Below are 18,964 nucleotides of genomic sequence, written 5' to 3'. Positions count from 1 at the left end.
TTTATTAGAATATGAAAATGATACATACATGTGTATTTGCTTGACAAATTATATCTCACAGTTTAGAAAATAATTTCAGATGGCTTCTCCTGAACAGGCAATAATGTTAATATTCCTGCTTGTACCTATTTTTTTTCATAATAATCATAGCAACCAGTATATGTCTATTATGCTGCTACCAAAAGCCTTCAAGGACAATAACGGTTAAGAAATACGGAGTTTTTCTCTAGATGGCGCTGTTAACATGCTTATTCGTTTTCGTGACCAAACCCCAATGAAGAAGGGAAGCAGCACTGTCTCCCTCCCAGCTTCCAGCATCATCAGTCCCCACCACCATCACTTCTCTTCAGACAACAACACTAACCAAACTGGACTCAACTGCTTACGATCCATCAGAATTTAACATCCAGCGCCAGGTATTTTATCAATCATTTAGATATACGCACTTGTCTTGCAAACGGGCGCGGACACTTTCGGAGCGTTTGGGCTTGCGATGTTACATTCTGACTTGCGTTAGCAAGGCCCTCCTGGTGCCATGGAGATTAGCATGCTAACCCAGCTAGCTGTTTCCACAGACAGTGAAGCCCTTAAGGAGATTAAAACATGTTTGACAAGTCTCCGGGCCACAATTTGCATCGTTTGATGAGATACCCGGAATATTGAGCGAAGGTTTTTATACGAATGATTGAAACTGACACAGGAGATAGTTTTGTGTTATTAAAGCTCTTATGACAGCGGGTGGAGAGGCAGTGAGCATCTTGGTATTGACAACGACATAGTCAGTAAGCTAGCTTTGGACATGTATGCTCAATTTATCAAGTTTTACATATAAATATAATAACGATAACGCTATTCAAAACTTCCAGACACTTATTGCAACTTAAGAACCTAATGTTTAATGTTATACATTTTTCATAGACGCCCGATTTCAATCTTTTTTTAGCGGTGACATAACTAATACTTTAAAGATAAAGGCAACATTGTTATCAACTGCTGTCTGATGTTCACATGTTAGCAGTGTGACAGGCCCAGGGCGACGGCGAATCACTGTATCAGAAGGCTAGCACAGTTTCTGCATATTGAAAAGAGCACACATTTTTTTGATACAGGCCAGCCATTATACATATTCTATAGTTAGGTCACAAACTTGCAATTAAAGAAATCATAACCCAGCCTGCTACATGTAATTGTCTATTTTCTCCTGTTAAGTTTTTGATGAAATTGCTGTACATATACCATATGATGACCATTAACCCCTTTTTGTCCCCCTTGTAATATGATGATTTAATAAGTATGTACTTGTAATACAATCAACAACCCTAGATTTTATACATTTTAATTTATCATGGATAATTTTCTCTCTTAAATACTGCAATATAGTGTCCAATCAATTGAGAAATTGCATCAGTGGGTGTTTTGCTTATGCTAACGTTGATCGTAGAGAGGCCAGTAGCCAGCGAATAATGTCAGTTATTATGATTCTTGTTAATGCTGTTTTGTCTCTGAGAAAAATACTTAACTTTATAAGAATAATTCTTCATAATGGTTGTCAGATGGTTAGGTCATTCACAGTCCAAAGACACAGCTATCTTCTTGAGAGGAAATATCAAATAAGACATGATATTATTCAAATACTCAATTAAACAGTTACTGGTAGAACATTATATCCTCATAACTGCCTTTATGTTGTACACATAGAATTTGGAATAAATGTATCAAATCATGGTAATCAACAAATATTTAATTGTTGGGAGTGAACAGGTATTTTCAAGTTAATATTTTGTAAGAAAACAGAAAAAGAGTAAACACATGAAATCAAAACAAGAGAAAAGCAAAAAGCACATTAGATGTATTACTTCATTCTCTCTACTGTCCTCCTGCAGGATGTCTGACAAGAGTGAGCTGAAGGCTGAGCTTGAGAGGAAGAAGCAAAGGATCGCCCAGATCCGAGAGGAGAAGAAGAGAAAAGAAGAGGAAAAGAAAAAGAAGGATGTAAGTGAGCAAGACTATAAGTTCAACCAAAGCACCAGCTTGGATGCATCTTTATGCTAGCTTGCCCTGCACTCTGCAGGGAGACTCGAAACGTGGTGTGGAAGCAGGAGGGTCTGCTGCTGGTCACGAAGACTCTGACCTGGAGAGGAAGAGGAGAGAGGCGGAGGCGCTGCTGCAGAGTGTCGGCATCACCCCTGACATTCCGCACGGTATTCGTACACTGTCTGCATGTATCTACCCCTTCATTCACTCCCACTTGTCTCCCATCATATTGGATAAAGTGCTTGAATGCTTGGCATTTATTACTAAAGTTAACTATGTGGTTTGCTGTGGTCTTTGTCAACCCCCCCCCCCCCCCCCCCTTCCCCACAGATAATCGGAGCATTTTGTGCATGACTCCTAAACCTACCTGCCATTTATGTTCATTCTCTCTTCTCTCCCTTCTGTCTGTCCTTTTGTCTTTGTCCCCCTTACTGCATGCAAACTCATGCTCACTCACTCACTCACTCACTGACTCACTCACTCACTCATTCACCTGCTCACACACTTCCCTCCCTCACTGACTCGCTCTCTTCCACCCATTCATCAATTCTCACCACTTACAAACGCACGCACCAGCAGCGCAGCCCCTGAGAGTAGTAACAGAAGATACCTGTCTGTTTCACTACTTAGTCCCCGCCCCCATGTCTCCCTCCAACAAATCAGTGGGCAGTGATGCTGGAAGCCAAGATTCTGGGGATGGAACCGCAGGACCAAGGTGTGTTTTTTGTTGGTACTTTAGAGAGAAAAGAGCATAGGTTGGCCAAGGTCTTTTTTTTTATAATACGTGCATGCTGATTGTGTTTATGTGTGTGTGTGTGTGCGTGCGTGTATGTGTGTGTTTCTGTGTGTGCATTAACACTGTAAATATACGTAATGAATTCTGACCTGTCTCCTCTTTTCCTTTTTCACCAGCACGCAAATGTTTACAAAATTAACACACATTCCGTTCTTCTCTCCCTATTCTCTTGCTCCCTTTTGGATGTGTTCTCTGTCTTAAACTCTTCTATTGGTTATCTTTGGCCTGCCTTTTTATGTGTTTGGTTTCATTCCCCTGTTTTCCATATCAATTCTTTCCCCTCGATACGTTCTCTCTGTCTTGTCTGTCTTTTGCTTACATCTGGTGGTCTGGCTGTATAAGGACATTGCATTGGGATCCTGACCCCTCTACTCTACAACTCCACTCCGACTCTGAGATGATGGGGTACTGCTCCTCCTCTCTCGTTTGGCTCATCTTTCAACTTAAATTACTTTTTCTGGTCTCCTCTTAATCTTGCCCAAAAGAGTTTGTGTCTTAATAACATGTGTGTGCCTCATTATTTGTGTCTCGGTATCTCTATAAGTAGCTTTTCGATATGCTTTGCACTTCAAAGTGCCTATTTGCTTATTTCCATGGTTTTCTCTCTGTTCAGGCGTGGAACTGCCAGGCTGGGTTTGTCCAAAGTGATCCAGGTAGACTTTGTCCCGAAGGAAACAGTGTCTTACTCCAAGGAAACCCAGACACCAACTGAAGCCCCACCACAGATTGAACAAAAACCAGGTAAACAAACTTTGCCACTTTTGTTCAAATTATCTGTTTGTAAAAATTACTTCTCAATTGATGACCTCAATTTATGGGTCTCCTTTCGTGTTTGTGTTTGTTTGTGTGTCAAAGAGGAGGAAGAGGATGAAGTACCTGCACCTCCAGTAGAGGACAGTCAGGACAATAAAGATGAACTGGATGAAGAGAAAGAGGATGGTAAGGACAACATGATGTGTTATGCTTATCTGGTTGAATTCTAATTGGCTGAGAGTTGTTTTGGTAACGCAAAAAAGGAGGACCCACATTGACTGGAATGTCAGCTTTCTTTGAAATTTACAATACATTTACAATCAATTCAGTAACTTTGAAAAACAGCATGATGGGTTGACTCAGTTATGGCCTCACAATAAAGGGTTTAGGAAATTAATGGAATGAAAAAAGGAAGCGGAGCCGCTTAATGGAAACACCAAGTTTAGTCTTTCATTGTTCATTTTAAGAAATTGTCTCCAAGGAGGTCAGTGTTTTGCATACACATAGTCCCACAGTCACACATAATCCCAAAATGACTTTGCATGTTGTACTGCAACAGTTCAGTTCTGAAGAGAATATCTGGCTTTACTTCTACTCTGTTTCCTGACATCTTTTCTGCTTTGTGCTTAGATACTCCCAAAGAGCTGACAGAAGAGGAGAAGCTGCAAGTCCTGCACTCCGAGGAGTTCTTGTCATTTTTCGAGAGAGGCAGCAGAATTGTGGAGAGAGCTCTGGCTGAGCAGGTGGATGTCTGCTTTGACTACAGTGGGCGGGATCTCCAGGATAAGGAGGGGTGAGGTTCATTTAAAGCATATAGAGGAGTGAATGCAAACGGTGGGGAGTGGGTATTAATTCTGGTGATTCTTTGCCCCTCCCAGTGACTTGCAAGCAGGTGCAAAGCTGTTTCTTAATAGGCAATTTTCAGATGAGCACTGGACTAAAAACAGAGTGGTCACCTGTCTTGACTGGTCCCTTCAGGTAGGTTCATTTTTTCGCAAGTCACATACTGTAATAATTATTAGTGATGAAGTATAAGACAGCTGTTGTGTTTGATCTTTGTGTGTCACAATCAAGCTAAAAAATGTAAATATGTTTTGCTATCCTTGTCTGCTGCATCTGAAAACTTCTCTCAGTATCCAGAGCTGCTGGTGGCCTCATATAACAATAATGAGGACAGTCCTCACGAGCCTGATGGAGTGGCACTTGTATGGAACTTGAAATACAAAAAGAGCACACCTGAATACATCTTCCACTGCCAGGTAAAAGATGAGTTGTATTCAAGATCCACATTTCCACATTTTATAGACTAATTTTCATTAAAAACTGTATGTTTTAATTAATTGTTTTTTTTTGGGTTAGTCAGAGGTGATGTCGGCAAGCTTTGCAAAGTTTCATCCCAATCTTGTGGTGGGAGGGACATACTCTGGACAGATTGTCCTATGGGACAACAGAAGCAACAAGCGCACCCCTGTCCAGAGAACTCCACTGTCTGCAGCGGCACACACTGTAATCTCCCTCTCTCACACATGCATGCACGATGTACACACAATCTTGTTGACAGAAACTCAGAATATCTTATGACTGCGTTTATTTTTCAGTCTATTCACATCTGATTGACATCCTTGTTGAAATGTGTGTTTTTCAGTAACTGTAAATTGTAAGTAAAGTAATTGTTCTTTGTTTTTCAGCACCCAGTCTACTGTGTGAACATCATAGGAACCCAAAACGCTAACAACTTAATCAGCATCTCAACAGATGGCAAGATGTGCTCCTGGAGCCTGGATATGCTGTCCCAACCGCAGGTTGTGACAAAAAAAAATCTTCACCATTATCATCATTCAGTTTGTTTGCAAATGAGAGGCTGATTTCCTGACTGTGGGTTCCCTGCAGGACAGCCTGGAGCTAGTGTTCAAACAGAGCAAGGCAGTGGCTGTCACCTCCATGGCCTTTCCTCTGGGTGACGTCAACAACTTTGTTGTGGGGAGTGAGGACGGCTCTGTCTACACCGCTTGCCGTCACGGGAGGTGAGTGCTTCATGACTGGGGTCCTTAACCTACAAAATATCGAAGGTAATTTTTGGCGAGAAGCCAGTTTGTGAAATTCACACTATTTACCTTAGTGTGTGTGTGTGTGTGTTACAGTAAAGCAGGTATTACAGAGGTGTTTGAGGGACACCATGGTCCAGTGACTGGACTGAGCTGTCACAGTGCTGGAGGCCCTGTGGACTTCTCTCATCTCTTCATCTCCTCCTCTTTTGATTGGACTGTTAAACTGTGGAGCACTAAGGTGAGACACTTCATCACAGATGTCTACTACTATTAGGTTGCTGTTATTTTCTCTAATCATTTTCCCTGCATCCCCTATGTCCTTTTATTTGTGCATCTACAGAGCACCCGACCTTTGTACTCATTTGAGGACACTTGTGACTATATCTATGATGCGATGTGGTCTCCAACACACCCTGCCCTATTCGCTTGTGTGGATTTAGCTGGACGCCTGGACCTGTGGAACCTCAATAGTGATACTGAGGTATTTGTAGAGTTTTAAGTATGAAGCAACCTCTGAATAAGCTGTTTTGTATAGAGCACTAATTTTTGTTAGCTTCATCATCACCATTTAAGACAGATAAGGGATATTTAATGTACTCAGAGGGATAAACATAGCAACAGATATCTGAAAAAAATCAGTTTTGGAAACACTTTCTTATGATGTGAGTCCTGTTCTCCTGTTTTGAAGGTACCTACCGCCACTGTGTATGTGGAGGGATCCCCTGCCCTTAACCGTTTGAAATGGGCTCCCTCTGGAAAAGAGATTGCCACTGGAGACTCAGAGGGACAAGTGCAGGTCTACGATATAGGGGAGGTGAGATATCAATCCTTCTTAAAAAGATTGTTTTGGTGATTTTGAATGGGATTTTTACCTAATATGCCGAGAACAGTAAATAAACCAACCCCTCAAAATATCAATTCTATGAAACCAAGTATTGGACCTCAGATTTGTTTTTGACATTGCTAAATGTCCTTTGTATCCATTTATAGCAAATCTGTGTGCCCAAGGCCGACGAATGGACACGTTTTGTCAGGACTCTGGCTGAGATCAACGAGAACAGAGACGAAGCAGAGGAGCTTGCTAATGTTTGATAGTCCAAACCTGCTCTTTAAAACCTTTCATTAATTCTTCTTCATGACACTACACACCTTTACAACCACACAAAAAACAGCCGAGGAAGTGCTCCCCCTCCGGCATATAGCTTCTCTTTTCCACTCTATACAACCTAATGTTGCCCCAAGGAGATGTGCAGAGCTAGAAATTGATTGAATTCACTGTCATAGACTGTCATGTTTTGGAATATTTTCAATTGTGACTATTTATGGATTATATTTGTAGGACACTGAATGTCATGTGTAGCAGTAGCTGTGCAAAAGTATTAATTTAGCAGTTCAAAACTGAGAAAAACTCTCAAAATTGAGTTTCTAGCTCTTTGATCATGTCCTCAGGGCTTCTGAAATTTTCTCCTAAGGCCTCAACCAACTCAGCGCTTTTTTTTAATATGCAAACTATTGTACTTGCACCTTTTTTCAACCATGAGTGTTTTTACATGTTTTAATATTTTCCATGTACACCTTTGTGCACATCAGTGACACTTTGAGCTGTGATGGGTGAAACTAACAAACAAGCATATCATCAATCTGACCCTTTTCATCTTCAGCAGCACATGAATGGAACACCAACAGCTCATGTGCTTCAGTCACTGTGGCCTGTACAAGAGTGTCATTCTTACATTTAACCACTACAGTATTTAATATTTATTCTGGTGGTTGCACTTATTTAAGTACTTTGTGTTATGATTTTAATATTGCTGCTTTCTACCAATCAGCACAATCCTTACAATAGCACGACGAGCTTCTTACCTGGAAGTACTTTTCCTGCCTTGAATTAGTACCACATAGTTTTTTCCACTACCAAAGGTTATTGTTTTATACTCTTTGCCTTTGTTATGAGCAGAAGAAACCAGTTTCCTGATTGTTTTCAAAATCCAGTAGGATCTAAGTCAAGAAGTTGTAAGGCAGATGGAGAGAAATATTTACAACAGTTATTTATCGGTTTTCTTTTCCATCTGAGATCTCACTCCGTCCATTCAGATATAGCATCCCTGCCTCAAGACTTTGCTCTTCAAACTTTCTTGTAAAGATGAATAAAAATGAACTTGGCAGCAATATTTGATGTAACCCAGCCAAAATCAGTATTCTGCAACTCTTCTGTATTCTGCCCTAATTACTGTTGTTAACAGAAACGATGGTTGAAAATTCCACTGGAATAAAACTCAAGTCATATTAGTAAAATTAAAACCATATGGATGATTTATTTCAATAAAATACAATGACTGAATTTAAATGCATTTAATTTATTAATACCTAATTCTTTTCCCACAATCGATATTTTGTCAAGAAAACACTTGATTGAAAAGTTCTGTACATCAATAAGTGATTCTCAGAGACCACATTGCCGTAACATTACAACAACTGCAGACAATGTTGACATTACAGAGCTTTTGTCTTGTAACATTTCTTCAACCACTTCCTGTTTTACAATATGTACAGTATTCAACCACTTGTGTGAGGACCAATCAAAAGTGAAGACCCACACACCGTACTAACCAAGCTACCATTTCTACGTCCACTGTCCCATAAGAGAAGTCCTACTCGCAAGGAGTATCAGATTTTTTCCTTTATATCAGCTACTTATGAAAATGAAGCACCCACTGCCCTGTTTTATACAAATGGTGAAGAGTACATAAAGGATGGAGATACCAGGAGCATACAGCCACTGAAGACTACACAGGTCTGGTCCGTCTGCACAGCTGCACAGCCACTTTTCTCCTTTTACTACTGGCTGGGGGCAACCCTCCACCCTGGAGAGAGCAAGAGGCTGGTGTTTGATCTCATGTTAATTGCCCATATTTACAGAGTGTTTAATCTGGTTGTGTTGTATCTTGTGTGTACATATCTAAGTGCCTGGCTCCTGGAGGATGAGAGAGGGATGGTGAAGTGATATGGATCATTAGACCTCTATGGGGCCTGAGTAGGGGTAGGAGCTGCAGTCTCCGGATGATGAATGGAAACTACACCCGATGACTTGAACTTGGGGAGGTGAAGCCCAAACTTGTTCTCCACCCCAGCAAAAGTGGCTGCAGCAAGACGGAAGCCACCAACATGGTCTGCATTGATGGGAGGAAGCTCTGAGATGCGAGACTTTGGTGTGGGTTCTGATCCTGCAGGGCGACTGCAGAGAGAGAAAATAAAAAAATCCATTTTGATACTTATAAAAGGAAACAATGTAATCAACTTGCTAGTCAAACAAAATGAATTCAGGATTCCCACACTTTAGGAAATAATTTTCCAGGCATTTTTTTGCCAAAATTACTACTTCTGTTACAATTATGACTTATCACTCAAGAAATTAAGGTACTTAGAGAAAAAATACATGTACAGGGAGGTGAATGAAAACTAGCAGCCATATATTAAAATGACTGGATACCTTTTTGAAAACTAAACATTCTAAATTCTTTACCGTTGTTAGATTTTTCAGGATCTTTTACCTTTTTGTATCAGCTGATTTAAGGTTCTTCATATTTTCTAGAAAGCGATAACCCTGGCTTGGAATGCCTAATCATTTTATAAACTGTGTATAAACTGCAAAAGATGAACTGGTCATTCGAGCTGAGATGGGTTTAAAACGCCACATAGCAAGGGGTGGGGTGTTTTACTTACTGTCCTCCAAAGTCAACGTAGAACCACCTCTGTAAAAGCTCATAAGTCACGAGAGTCACACCAAACTGAGGAGAGGACCGACACATACGAGCTGGAAAAGAAAAAGAAATATTCAAATACAAAGACAACTGAAAGCTTAGAATGCCTTCATGTAAAAAGACTTTGCTCACTCACCCCCAGCACCCTTCCACAACGCTCTGAAACCCTCCTCTCTAAGAATCTTCCTGAAGCAGTCCATGACCCCTGTGTAAGTTGTCTGTCCTGCCCTCGCTGCAACTTGCAGGCGGGTCTTGACGACATCGGCAGGCGTTACAAGGGAGGCTGCAGGAATACCTGGGGAGTTGTTGCAGAGTTGTATCAGTAGGGATGTTTGTCACGTAAAGATGCTAAGTAAAAAGTTTACTATCTCCCATTTCCAATATTACAGTTCTAACCGATAAGATTTTAGTGATGTTTAATGACTTCATGAATATGATGCCTAATATACTGATTGATAATGTATTTTCAAAGCTATTAGATATATGTTACTAGCTATCCCAGTTCAGTAGTACCAACAAAGACTGATGAATGATCATGAGTTTAAAATCCCGAATTGAATGCTATATAAATTTTGTAACAGTAATGCATGTTTACAAAAACATGTTCCAGCACAGCGTTAAGACTTCACTATGAATTACCAAATACACTCACATCATCTGCATAATTTATCTGGGGTTACCTGCAATTGCTCCGGATGTGAGAAGCTGCAGAGGTCCCAGTGTCCCATGCTCGTCAGCCATCATGGTCTTGGTGTGGGCGTATACGGGGAAATATATAGCTGAGAAGGGGATGTCTCTCAGGAAACACGCTTTAGCTCCCTACACAGACATACAATCAACATATGAATGAGCTTTGGAATGCAAAACCAATGTGTATGTGTGTGTGTGTGTGTGGGGGGGCATATTACAGAAGGCTATATTCAAACAAATTACCTTGTAGAGGCCAAAGAAACCCAGGTCACGGACCACGCTGAGTGCACTGACTCGAGGTCCAGTGGTGATCTCGCCTGCCACTTGCAGACGAATCTTGACAATCTCCAGAGGGTTGGTAAAGATGACCTGAGACCCTCCAGCCTTGATAGACATGAAGAAAAAGAGCTTGTTCATACACTTGCTTTACAAAATAACAAAACAAAACTCAGTATATATGGCAACTCTGTATTTCCTTGGGTGATAAGCTATGCCACAGTTGTATATGTAAATATGAGTAAGTATAAGTAAAATTCTGTCATGCACATTCACATTCTGTGATCGAAATTCTGTTATGCAAGTCATACATTGACATAAAACTCGAGGTGAAATGAAAAGTGGTACTCACACAGCCACCCGCCATAATTTCAGCATATAAAGGAATTTGGTTGTCTTTATCAGTGAACTTGTCTCTCACAAAGTCATTCACCTGTGAGACACGAAAACAAAAAAAAAAACAAAAAAAAAACAAAAAACAACAACTTTGATTTCATCTTAAATTTTCTCACATTTCTTGACCATTCATGTTATTTATGCAGTGAAATGTTCAAAGTCAGGGAGTTACTATCAACCTGAATTCTTAAAGCATGTGTTGCAATGTAAAAAGCAATGTCATATGTACAACAAGACAAACATATACTCACTGTGAGTTTGATAGCCTTCTCAGGTGCCACACCAATAAGCTGAGGAACAAGACCTATGGGGCATCACAAAGAATTTTGGTGCAAGAGTTCAGGTAATGTCATTGTAAGACTGAGGAAACAGGGTAGTGGAGGAGGAATTAATTGTATACATTAAACAAACTTGTCTGCATTCAAGAGCAGTGGTTAGTTTTTGTTGAGTTTAGATCTTCTAAAGGAGACATACCTCTATAGAAGCCAAAGAAACCCTCATAGCGAAGCACCTTTTTAGCACAGTCAAAGCTGTTCTTGTACATCAGCTCTCCAACAAACGATCCTGTGGATCTCTGATTTTGCATGCGAGTCTTCACCAAGTCAATGGGATACACTGCCGTTGCTCCCGTGGCTTTGAAAAACAAACAAACTCAGACCTGACACTCTCCAGCAAAAAACATATATTTGATTCATCTGTGCATTTCAGAAGATTCCGCTTCAGGATGATAAAGACATCATTTACTTACCTCCAGCAATTGAGCCCAAGGTGAACCTGTAAGCAGATTCTGCAACTTGCAGCCATATAGGCCTGGAAATGTCCCCATGAGCCTGGTGGTGAAACAAATACAGGATTATGGCGCATTTGTATCATGATGCATGTGTTCCACATTTAAAGCAAATGTTACTTTTTTCACTAAAAGTATTTTAGCCGTAATTCAAGTATGTTTTGTCTTGAAATCATTGGAAATTGTTTAGTTTTGTGCAGGGCTGATGTCATCTGTGATAAAGTTCTTACATGTTTCTGGGTTTCAACAAGATGGTGCGGCAGACATCCTTCCTCTAATGGAGCTATTCTCTCAATGTCAGAGAGGTTCAGCCGCCTAAAACACATTTAAGATATTGCCTTTGGTTAAATGTGTTGATTGTTTCAATACTGAAGCCAGTCTGAGGGAATGGCCCTTTACATTTTCTATCACAGCCATACCTTTTTCAAATTGAGGTCCAAACCACTACATGCACAGATTTCATGATAATAAGGATTGGTCCATGCTTAGTTTTGTCTGCACCTGCCTATTGGCAAGGACAAATAGATAAAGGCTTCTCTTTTTTCACACAAGAACATACATATAATCCTTATGTAGGTATGTACGTTTGCATGCATATATGTATGTATGTACGTATGTCTGGGTTATATTCTTTTTCTATTAATACTTTGTGGGAAATTATTTCCCTGCATTTAACCCTTCATGGATGAGCCAAGGGAGTTGTTAGGGGTTACTGTTAGGGGTTCAGTGTCTTGCTCAACAGCACTTCAACAGGCTTGGAGGAGCGTGGGAATTGAACTCGGAATGTTAATTTCCAAAGGTGCCCCCTTTTGATGCCTTTCATGCATATTTATAATTTCAGATGTACTGTTTTGTTGTCGTACAAAATGAGATGTTGTGGAAATTAAACCACTCACGCCTTTAACAATCCTGTCAGTTAATCCCTGTAAATGTCCTTGGGTGTTGACCCTCTTCTTTATAACATGTTATGACTTGATAGTTACCATGGTTATTGGTTTGATGGCTGTGTGTGTGTGTGCGTGTGTGTGTGTGTGTGTGTGTGTGTGTGTGCGTGTGTGAATTTACCCAGAGGGGGAATGCAAGCCAGATAACTGATACAGGATATCAATTTCCATAGGAGTGATCTGACCAAACTTGTTTGCACCATGAACAAACTCTTCTACAGAAAGAGATGAGAGATGGTTGTTAGTAAGTGCCCAGACAATATCATTATTCACGTGATTCTTTAAAGGCATAGACACATTATCTCTATACCTTTGGTCAAAAGTGTGTCCTTCCGCGTGCCAGCCAGTGTGCTATAGATCTTCCGGATGAGCTCCATGTTGTTTAGGAGGGAGTTGAAGGCGTTGAAATAAGAGAAGCTGACCAAGTGAGAGGTGCTTCCCCCTGCAGCCTGGCAGAAGAAAGAATATGAATGTCAACTTGAAGATAGAAAATATGTTTTTGCTGAGTTATATCTTATGTTCTATATGAAATAGACAATAACCATTAACTTCTAACCTTACTTGCAAGTATGTAGATACTACCACAGCCATTTTTTGGACAGATTTGTTTTACGTTACTCTTATTCAAAGAGCTTGGTTTGCAGGTAGGCAGAGTGGCAGATTTGTCAATTTACAGATATAAAAGTAGGCAAAAACTTAAGTAACGTAACTGGTAAAGGATAAGACTAGAAAGTTACCATCACATCAGTTGTGGTGCAACATGCCACAAATTATCGTGGAAACATATGGAAATCTATAGTTTTTAGAAAAAAAATGCTGCATTACCTTAACAGGACTTAAATTATTATTAATCTTAATGGAAATCAAACAGGAAAATGACCCGACCGTTTTAAATGAATTAACCCAAACACACAAGAAAATCAAGAATATGCATGTTATAAGTGTATATTTTGATATCTACACAGGTCAAATATGGATTACACCTCTGACTGCCAATACATTTGTTAAGCCTTTTTTGAAAGCTATCTCCAAAATGATCATCTGTGAAGACAAAGGGGCTGTATTGGCCTAGAAAACTAGAAATGAGTACAGCTATGGTAATGTAGAGCAGTCAGAGCAGACCTCATGCTCTCATCAATCAGAATTGAATGTTATCGCTTACTTTATTATAAAACTTACTGAGACAAGATTCTCCTCCACAAAGGGTGTGAGCATGTGGTGCCTGATGGTGGCCATAATGTCACTGAAGTCCATAGCTGAAATGACGCCATTCTTGCCTTTGTCCTTCTGGGCAAATGCCTGCCGTGCATGCTCCAACTGCAGCTCCTAAAATAACATGATACCATGAGACTAGGCATGAAAATACAGTCTGAGTTAAAGTGTGTGAGGAAGGGGAGGAAAGATTTCAGAGAAAACAAAAAGCTCTAGTTTATTACAGTCATATAGAATCAGGGTACCTGCAGGAACTGGGTGAACTCGAGGTAGTTGAGGTGCTTCTTGCGATCGTGCCCGAAATGCAGATGGATGAATTCACAGTCCCAATTAAAAGGAATGTGGTGGTGCACTGTGGTCTGGCTAAAAATGTCCCGTACATTCTCTGCAGCACAAATATAAATGCAAAATAACAATTTTCCAATAATTCAATCTGAGGCCGTCAGTCTTTTTGTGATGCATTATGTAGATTTTTAGGAAAAATATATGTATTGTATGAGTGATAGTGCAACTTAACCCATGTGTTCGGTGTTAACAAGTTAGGAAAATTCTGTTAATGCAGTGCAATGCGAGGAAAAACACAAGAATTCTTAACAAAACACATAAATTCCTTGAAAAATATTGCACAGAAAATCTTTCCATAAAATAAAGAGTGTGTTTCTTATCACATGACTGGAACCCAAAACTCGGTTACCAATAAAATACACTCTTCCGTACCATATGACACTGTTCCAGTTCCTGTTTTGTCAAACAGCTGGAAGGCAACAATGAAGAGTGCATCGGGTGCACACAACACAGATTCAAAGGCAAGGAACTCCTGGAAAGAGATCAATCTTGATGGAGAGAGAAAAAAAAAAGGCAAAAATTAATCATTCCTTCTATAAATGTTAGAGCAAACAATAAGCAAATGAAATATTGGTTTGTCTGGGAAGGTTTTTTTTGGGAAGATGATGAAAACGATCACCTTATTAAAATAGCCAAAATTGAAAATGCCACAACATATGATAAAGAAATGTTTTTTCTGAAGTAGTACTACAGGACATAAAATGTCTCCTATGTTATGAGAAAGTTAATTCTCAGTGTTTGTGACATGAATGCTTCAAATTTCCAGAACTGAATGGGTTTAATCTAGTTGTGATGGAGCAAATCATTCTCTGGTCTTCATCTGAGACAGATTTTTTTAGTAGGTTCAGAGAAGATGTTCAGCAGCCTTAAAGTGACAACATCTTCATGTCAACAAGTAGCCAGGAACATCAAGAGAAAAGCACTGTAAAGATTTGAGGGAGGCTTTACATGATCTATTCAAAAATGCCTAAGCCAGCTACAACCAGATTAAGCAAGAAACCAATTCAACATAGTTCACAAATTCTATTGTAATTGTTCTGATCTTTTACCTTAAAAAATCTCCTTACAAATCAAAAGCTACCTAAAAGATTATTAGTGATAAACATAGAAGTAAGAGAAGTTTTATCTTATCTGTAAAGGATAACATTGGAGATGACCAGGCATGGTTTATCAGAGATAAAGAGATAGTAAGTAAGAAGTTTGTGTGTGTGTGTGTGTGTGTGTGTGTGTGTGTGTGTGTGTGTGTGTGTGTGCGCGGGCACGCGTTTGTGCACACACCCATCCTTTGTTGTATCGGCTACAGCAGCAATGAGCTGTACAGTCTTGGGGTTGTGATGAATCTGTGTGTGTAGTCCAAGATACTTCTGGACAAAATCTCCTGGGGTCATGAACCTTTCTCCATCCTTATCCACCACACTGGCATACTGTAGGGAAAGATAATGAAAGTGTTCCCGATTGGATTTGAAAATCATAAATTAATTTCCTTTGCCTTGAGCGACTAAAGGTTTCTGTGTTTATAGATGCAAACATAGCATAAGTTGTCTTTGTGAGTTATGAACAGAATTTACATAACCAATAATCCACCTCAGGAGTATTTCTTTGGGTATTATTTACAACTTTGTTAATCCTCACAGTGCTTGAGGTAAGAGCCCCTTTTAGGTAACAGTTCAGATTGTGGAACATGATGAGTACAACACAGTAGCTCCATGTTACTAGTTAAACACAAGCTTTGAACATTACAGGTAAATGTTTGATTATTACAATTTTTAGAACAAGAGCTGTCTGTAATGTTCCAATATTGTTTCAAATACAAATTGCAGTACAATAAGTTAGAATAGACTGGACGTTACACAGTATTTATGCTGTTACATCAATTGTAGCATGATAATATAGAACAAATCACATCACAAGTGCCAAATCAGTCATATTTGAGTAACTGGGCTCGTGTTTGAACATGTAAGCTTACACTGGGCATTTTAAGTATCACATACTCACCATGCAAGAAACCTTAAAGCAAGGTGAAGGTTAAGCCCCTTTAACAGTTACCAGACACCTCATGGTCATACACTAGGCATTCTCCTTTTGTGCCATCTGTCATACAGACTAAATTGTTTGTTTTTTGCATAACACGAGCACTGGAGTGTTTCCATATACAATGCATCGAGCTCAGGGACCTGCATGTCAACATGTGCTGTTGCACAGTCCCAGAAAAAGCAACAACAGCAAAGAAATCCGCCTGCTCAAGGTCTTGCTACAAGGGATCCTCACATTAGGTCAGATGCTATTCAAAGTAAATACACGATCATCAGCACCTCCAGCAGACGAGCATTTCTCTCTGAAGCCTCTCAAACTCAGGGGCATGCTCCTGTAATTCCTAACCTGTCACTTGTACACTTTTTAGGCCAGCTGATGCAAATTCACCACACACAAAATGTAGTTGTATTTCATTTTTTACATATATTGTAGAAAATAGACACCAAAGGTTGGCTGACAAAGGTGCTCACTGATGAGGAAAGCTATTCAGTTTCCAATACTTCTCAACAGCAATTGTACTGTGGCTAATTCTATAATTTAAATCCCATGACCCGACCATACAAGGTCTCCACTAAGTCAAAGTGGTCTTGGCTGAGTTTCTTTTGTGCAGTTATTATTCCGTTAACATACATGGATATGGAGCATGTACATGCTGGATATAAATATCATTGCCCTTGACCAAAGACACATGAATGTCATTAGATTAAATCTGTGCAAAGCTTACCTTCTGGAAGATTGTTTTCAGCTCAACTGGATCGCCGCGTTTGGTAGATTGCACCTAAAATAAAATAATACCATAGATTCAACCTCCGCCCAAAAATGCAATGCGTGATTGTTTTGTCACAGGCTACGTATACATTTCCACGGAGAACAGCTGATTAAAGGTAGCTTTTACAGGTCGTATACTGGTGTGGTAGGAAATGATGTCTCCTTCAAATGTCCACTTCTCTGAAATAACAGAAGCTTCTCGAACAAGAAGCCGATCCCGGAAGAGCGATTTGATCCTGAGGACCGAATTGTCGTGACAGCTTGCTTAACTGTGGAACTAGAACCTTCACAACCAACTCAAGAAAAATTGCTAACTAGCTAGCAAGTATATTATTTCCGCGTGCAAATCGGGTTAAAGCCGTTTTGAGCGTTACAGCACCAACACACGAGTGGCTGAGGGCATATTGAGAGAAGGTCAAATGAGGAGAGAAGATACGAATTGAGTTCTCATCAGGACATATTTGCAAAAGGACAGCAGGTTAGCATCGGCTCGCTAACTCCGAGGTTGTAGATGTCTAATCAAGGCCAGCCACCGCCGGGCGAGAGCTAACGCAGAGATGCTACGGGCTCATGGAGCCCCGCACCCACTGTCACCCACCATCCCCGGCACCGGAAAGGATAGCTTCAGTAGTTCTAACGCACGAAAACGAAACGCAAAACACGAAGATATAACAAGAAAGGGAGCGTTAAATCGCTAAGGAAACGATGCCGAAGTCACCTTGACCGCCATGCTGCTTTGACGTCACGTACAGAATGCGAGCGTACGCCCTCGGGTGAGTGTTCGTAAGATGAAAACGAAATTGCGCGGCGCTCCAGTGGTCCTACGCAGGAATCTACATTTCTGACATGGAAGATCCAGCACTCAATGACATCTGTCTCTAGGTCAGCACAATGCTGCCGCAACAGGCATCAAATGTTCCTTAACAATTTGTGGGATAAATGGCATGTGTGAAGCTGACGTAAGAAGTTGTCCGTGTGACAAATATGTTGAGATGTCAGTGAAGCAAACCCCATACGTCCCTCATCTTCTGCCCTCTTGGCATCTATAAGATCAGCAAGATGGTTGTTTACTATCTGTTCTAGCAAGAAAATACAAAACTGTAAACAAAACTAGCCTTGTATTATGGTTTTTATTATCATTGTTAGCAGTAGTAGTAATGGTAGTGGTAGGATCACTGCTTATCAGCTGTTAGACTGTTTCTCTCTCTCTCTCTCTCTATATATATGCATATATATCATGCATCCCCAAAATTCAAAATATAAGAATTCTAGTAATCTGAACATCATGAAATAACTTATCACCAGAATTATTTACCATCTGACTGTAATTTTTTTTCTCTTTTAAACCGGTTGCTGAAACTAAGAAAGTAATCATTTATTCAGACAGCCTCTGCAACATTAACTGCAGATTACATGAGTTACCATGTTTGGTACCAGTCTTGCTATAAAAAAAAACAAAAAAAAAACAACATCAATCAACATTTTTGGTGTGTTTCACAAAATAGTTAAACAAATTGGACTAATGCAAAGAATTAAACAAACATGTAATATGATTGAGAAATGCACAGTGTATTATCCAGCAAAAATACTTATTGATGTCAATATGATCAAATAAGCATTCAAAGAACTCCAGCAAAGACACCTTTCCATTAATGACAGAGAATAGGTATGTTTATCTCAACTTTTTATGTCTGTATATAAATGTATCCAAAATCATGCAGTTTATTTAATATGAAATAAACACTTTCTCTTTGTAGCAAATTTACAGGGAGCCTATCTTACTGACCTTTGGGGAAATGTGTTTATATGGGATATCAACAATGTTTGTTATCACTGATAAGACCTGACCCACTAGGGTCATATTGTGCAAGTTTGTTGAAAAATCAGTCCGAGACAAAAATTGCCCCATAGAGATATAGGGATTTAGTGGCTTGATGTTAGAAAGGTGAAGTAAGAATGAAGAACCATCAATAAGAAATATTCAACAAGGATCCCGTTTTGTGTAATTATACAGATATTATTAGGATTTATTACATACAATTTCCATGGGATATAAACATTTAAGATGATTCAAATACATATACATTTTCAAAGGACATGATTCCATGCCGTCATTAAAT

At 39.7% G+C, this 18,964-nt stretch overlaps 2 protein-coding genes across 9 annotated transcripts; one reads left to right on the top strand and one right to left on the bottom strand.

Annotated features, from left to right (window-relative positions):
• Window positions 1–276: 276 nt before the first annotated feature.
• Window positions 277–8,498, top strand: LOC147219023 (dynein, cytoplasmic 1, intermediate chain 2a-like). Of its 7 annotated transcripts, none has more exons than XM_086172371.1 (17): window positions 277–416; window positions 1,884–1,992; window positions 2,072–2,201; window positions 2,698–2,749; window positions 3,173–3,235; window positions 3,444–3,571; window positions 3,686–3,769; window positions 4,214–4,376; window positions 4,462–4,561; window positions 4,717–4,842; window positions 4,943–5,089; window positions 5,272–5,385; window positions 5,474–5,607; window positions 5,725–5,869; window positions 5,972–6,112; window positions 6,320–6,445; window positions 6,622–8,498. In XM_086172371.1, exons 2-17 carry the CDS (start codon window positions 1,885–1,887, stop codon window positions 6,721–6,723), a joined length of 1,863 nt encoding a protein of 620 aa, XP_086028497.1. In that variant the 5' UTR covers window positions 277–416; window position 1,884; the 3' UTR covers window positions 6,724–8,498. The 7 variants fall into 7 exon arrangements, with proteins under 7 accessions (XP_086028497.1, XP_086028495.1, XP_086028494.1 ...); XM_086172369.1 differs by having other exon boundaries at window positions 2,665–2,749; XM_086172368.1 differs by having other exon boundaries at window positions 2,614–2,749.
• On the bottom strand, window positions 7,922–17,696 carry LOC147219022 (electrogenic aspartate/glutamate antiporter SLC25A12, mitochondrial-like). Of its 2 annotated transcripts, none has more exons than XM_086172364.1 (18): window positions 17,563–17,696; window positions 16,801–16,854; window positions 15,321–15,466; window positions 14,415–14,530; window positions 13,943–14,082; window positions 13,665–13,811; window positions 12,796–12,934; window positions 12,607–12,700; window positions 11,772–11,856; window positions 11,503–11,584; window positions 11,229–11,387; window positions 11,006–11,058; window positions 10,711–10,791; window positions 10,326–10,466; window positions 10,073–10,211; window positions 9,529–9,687; window positions 9,355–9,445; window positions 7,922–8,866 (listed from the first exon to the last, which is right to left on the bottom strand). In XM_086172364.1, exons 1-18 carry the CDS (start codon window positions 17,572–17,574, stop codon window positions 8,653–8,655), a joined length of 2,052 nt encoding a protein of 683 aa, XP_086028490.1. In that variant the 5' UTR covers window positions 17,575–17,696; the 3' UTR covers window positions 7,922–8,652. The 2 variants fall into 2 exon arrangements, with proteins under 2 accessions (XP_086028490.1, XP_086028491.1); XM_086172365.1 differs by lacking the exon at window positions 17,563–17,696 and adding an exon at window positions 17,443–17,541.
• Between the last annotated feature and the right edge of the window lie 1,268 nt (window positions 17,697–18,964).

This window comes from Fistularia commersonii, chromosome 25 (genome assembly GCF_037954325.1).
Source record: "Fistularia commersonii isolate RoL2024-O1a breed Wild chromosome 25, RoL_Fcom_v1.0, whole genome shotgun sequence".
Lineage (NCBI taxonomy): Eukaryota > Metazoa > Chordata > Actinopteri > Syngnathiformes > Fistulariidae > Fistularia > Fistularia commersonii.
This window is presented reverse-complemented; position numbering and strand designations above follow the sequence as displayed.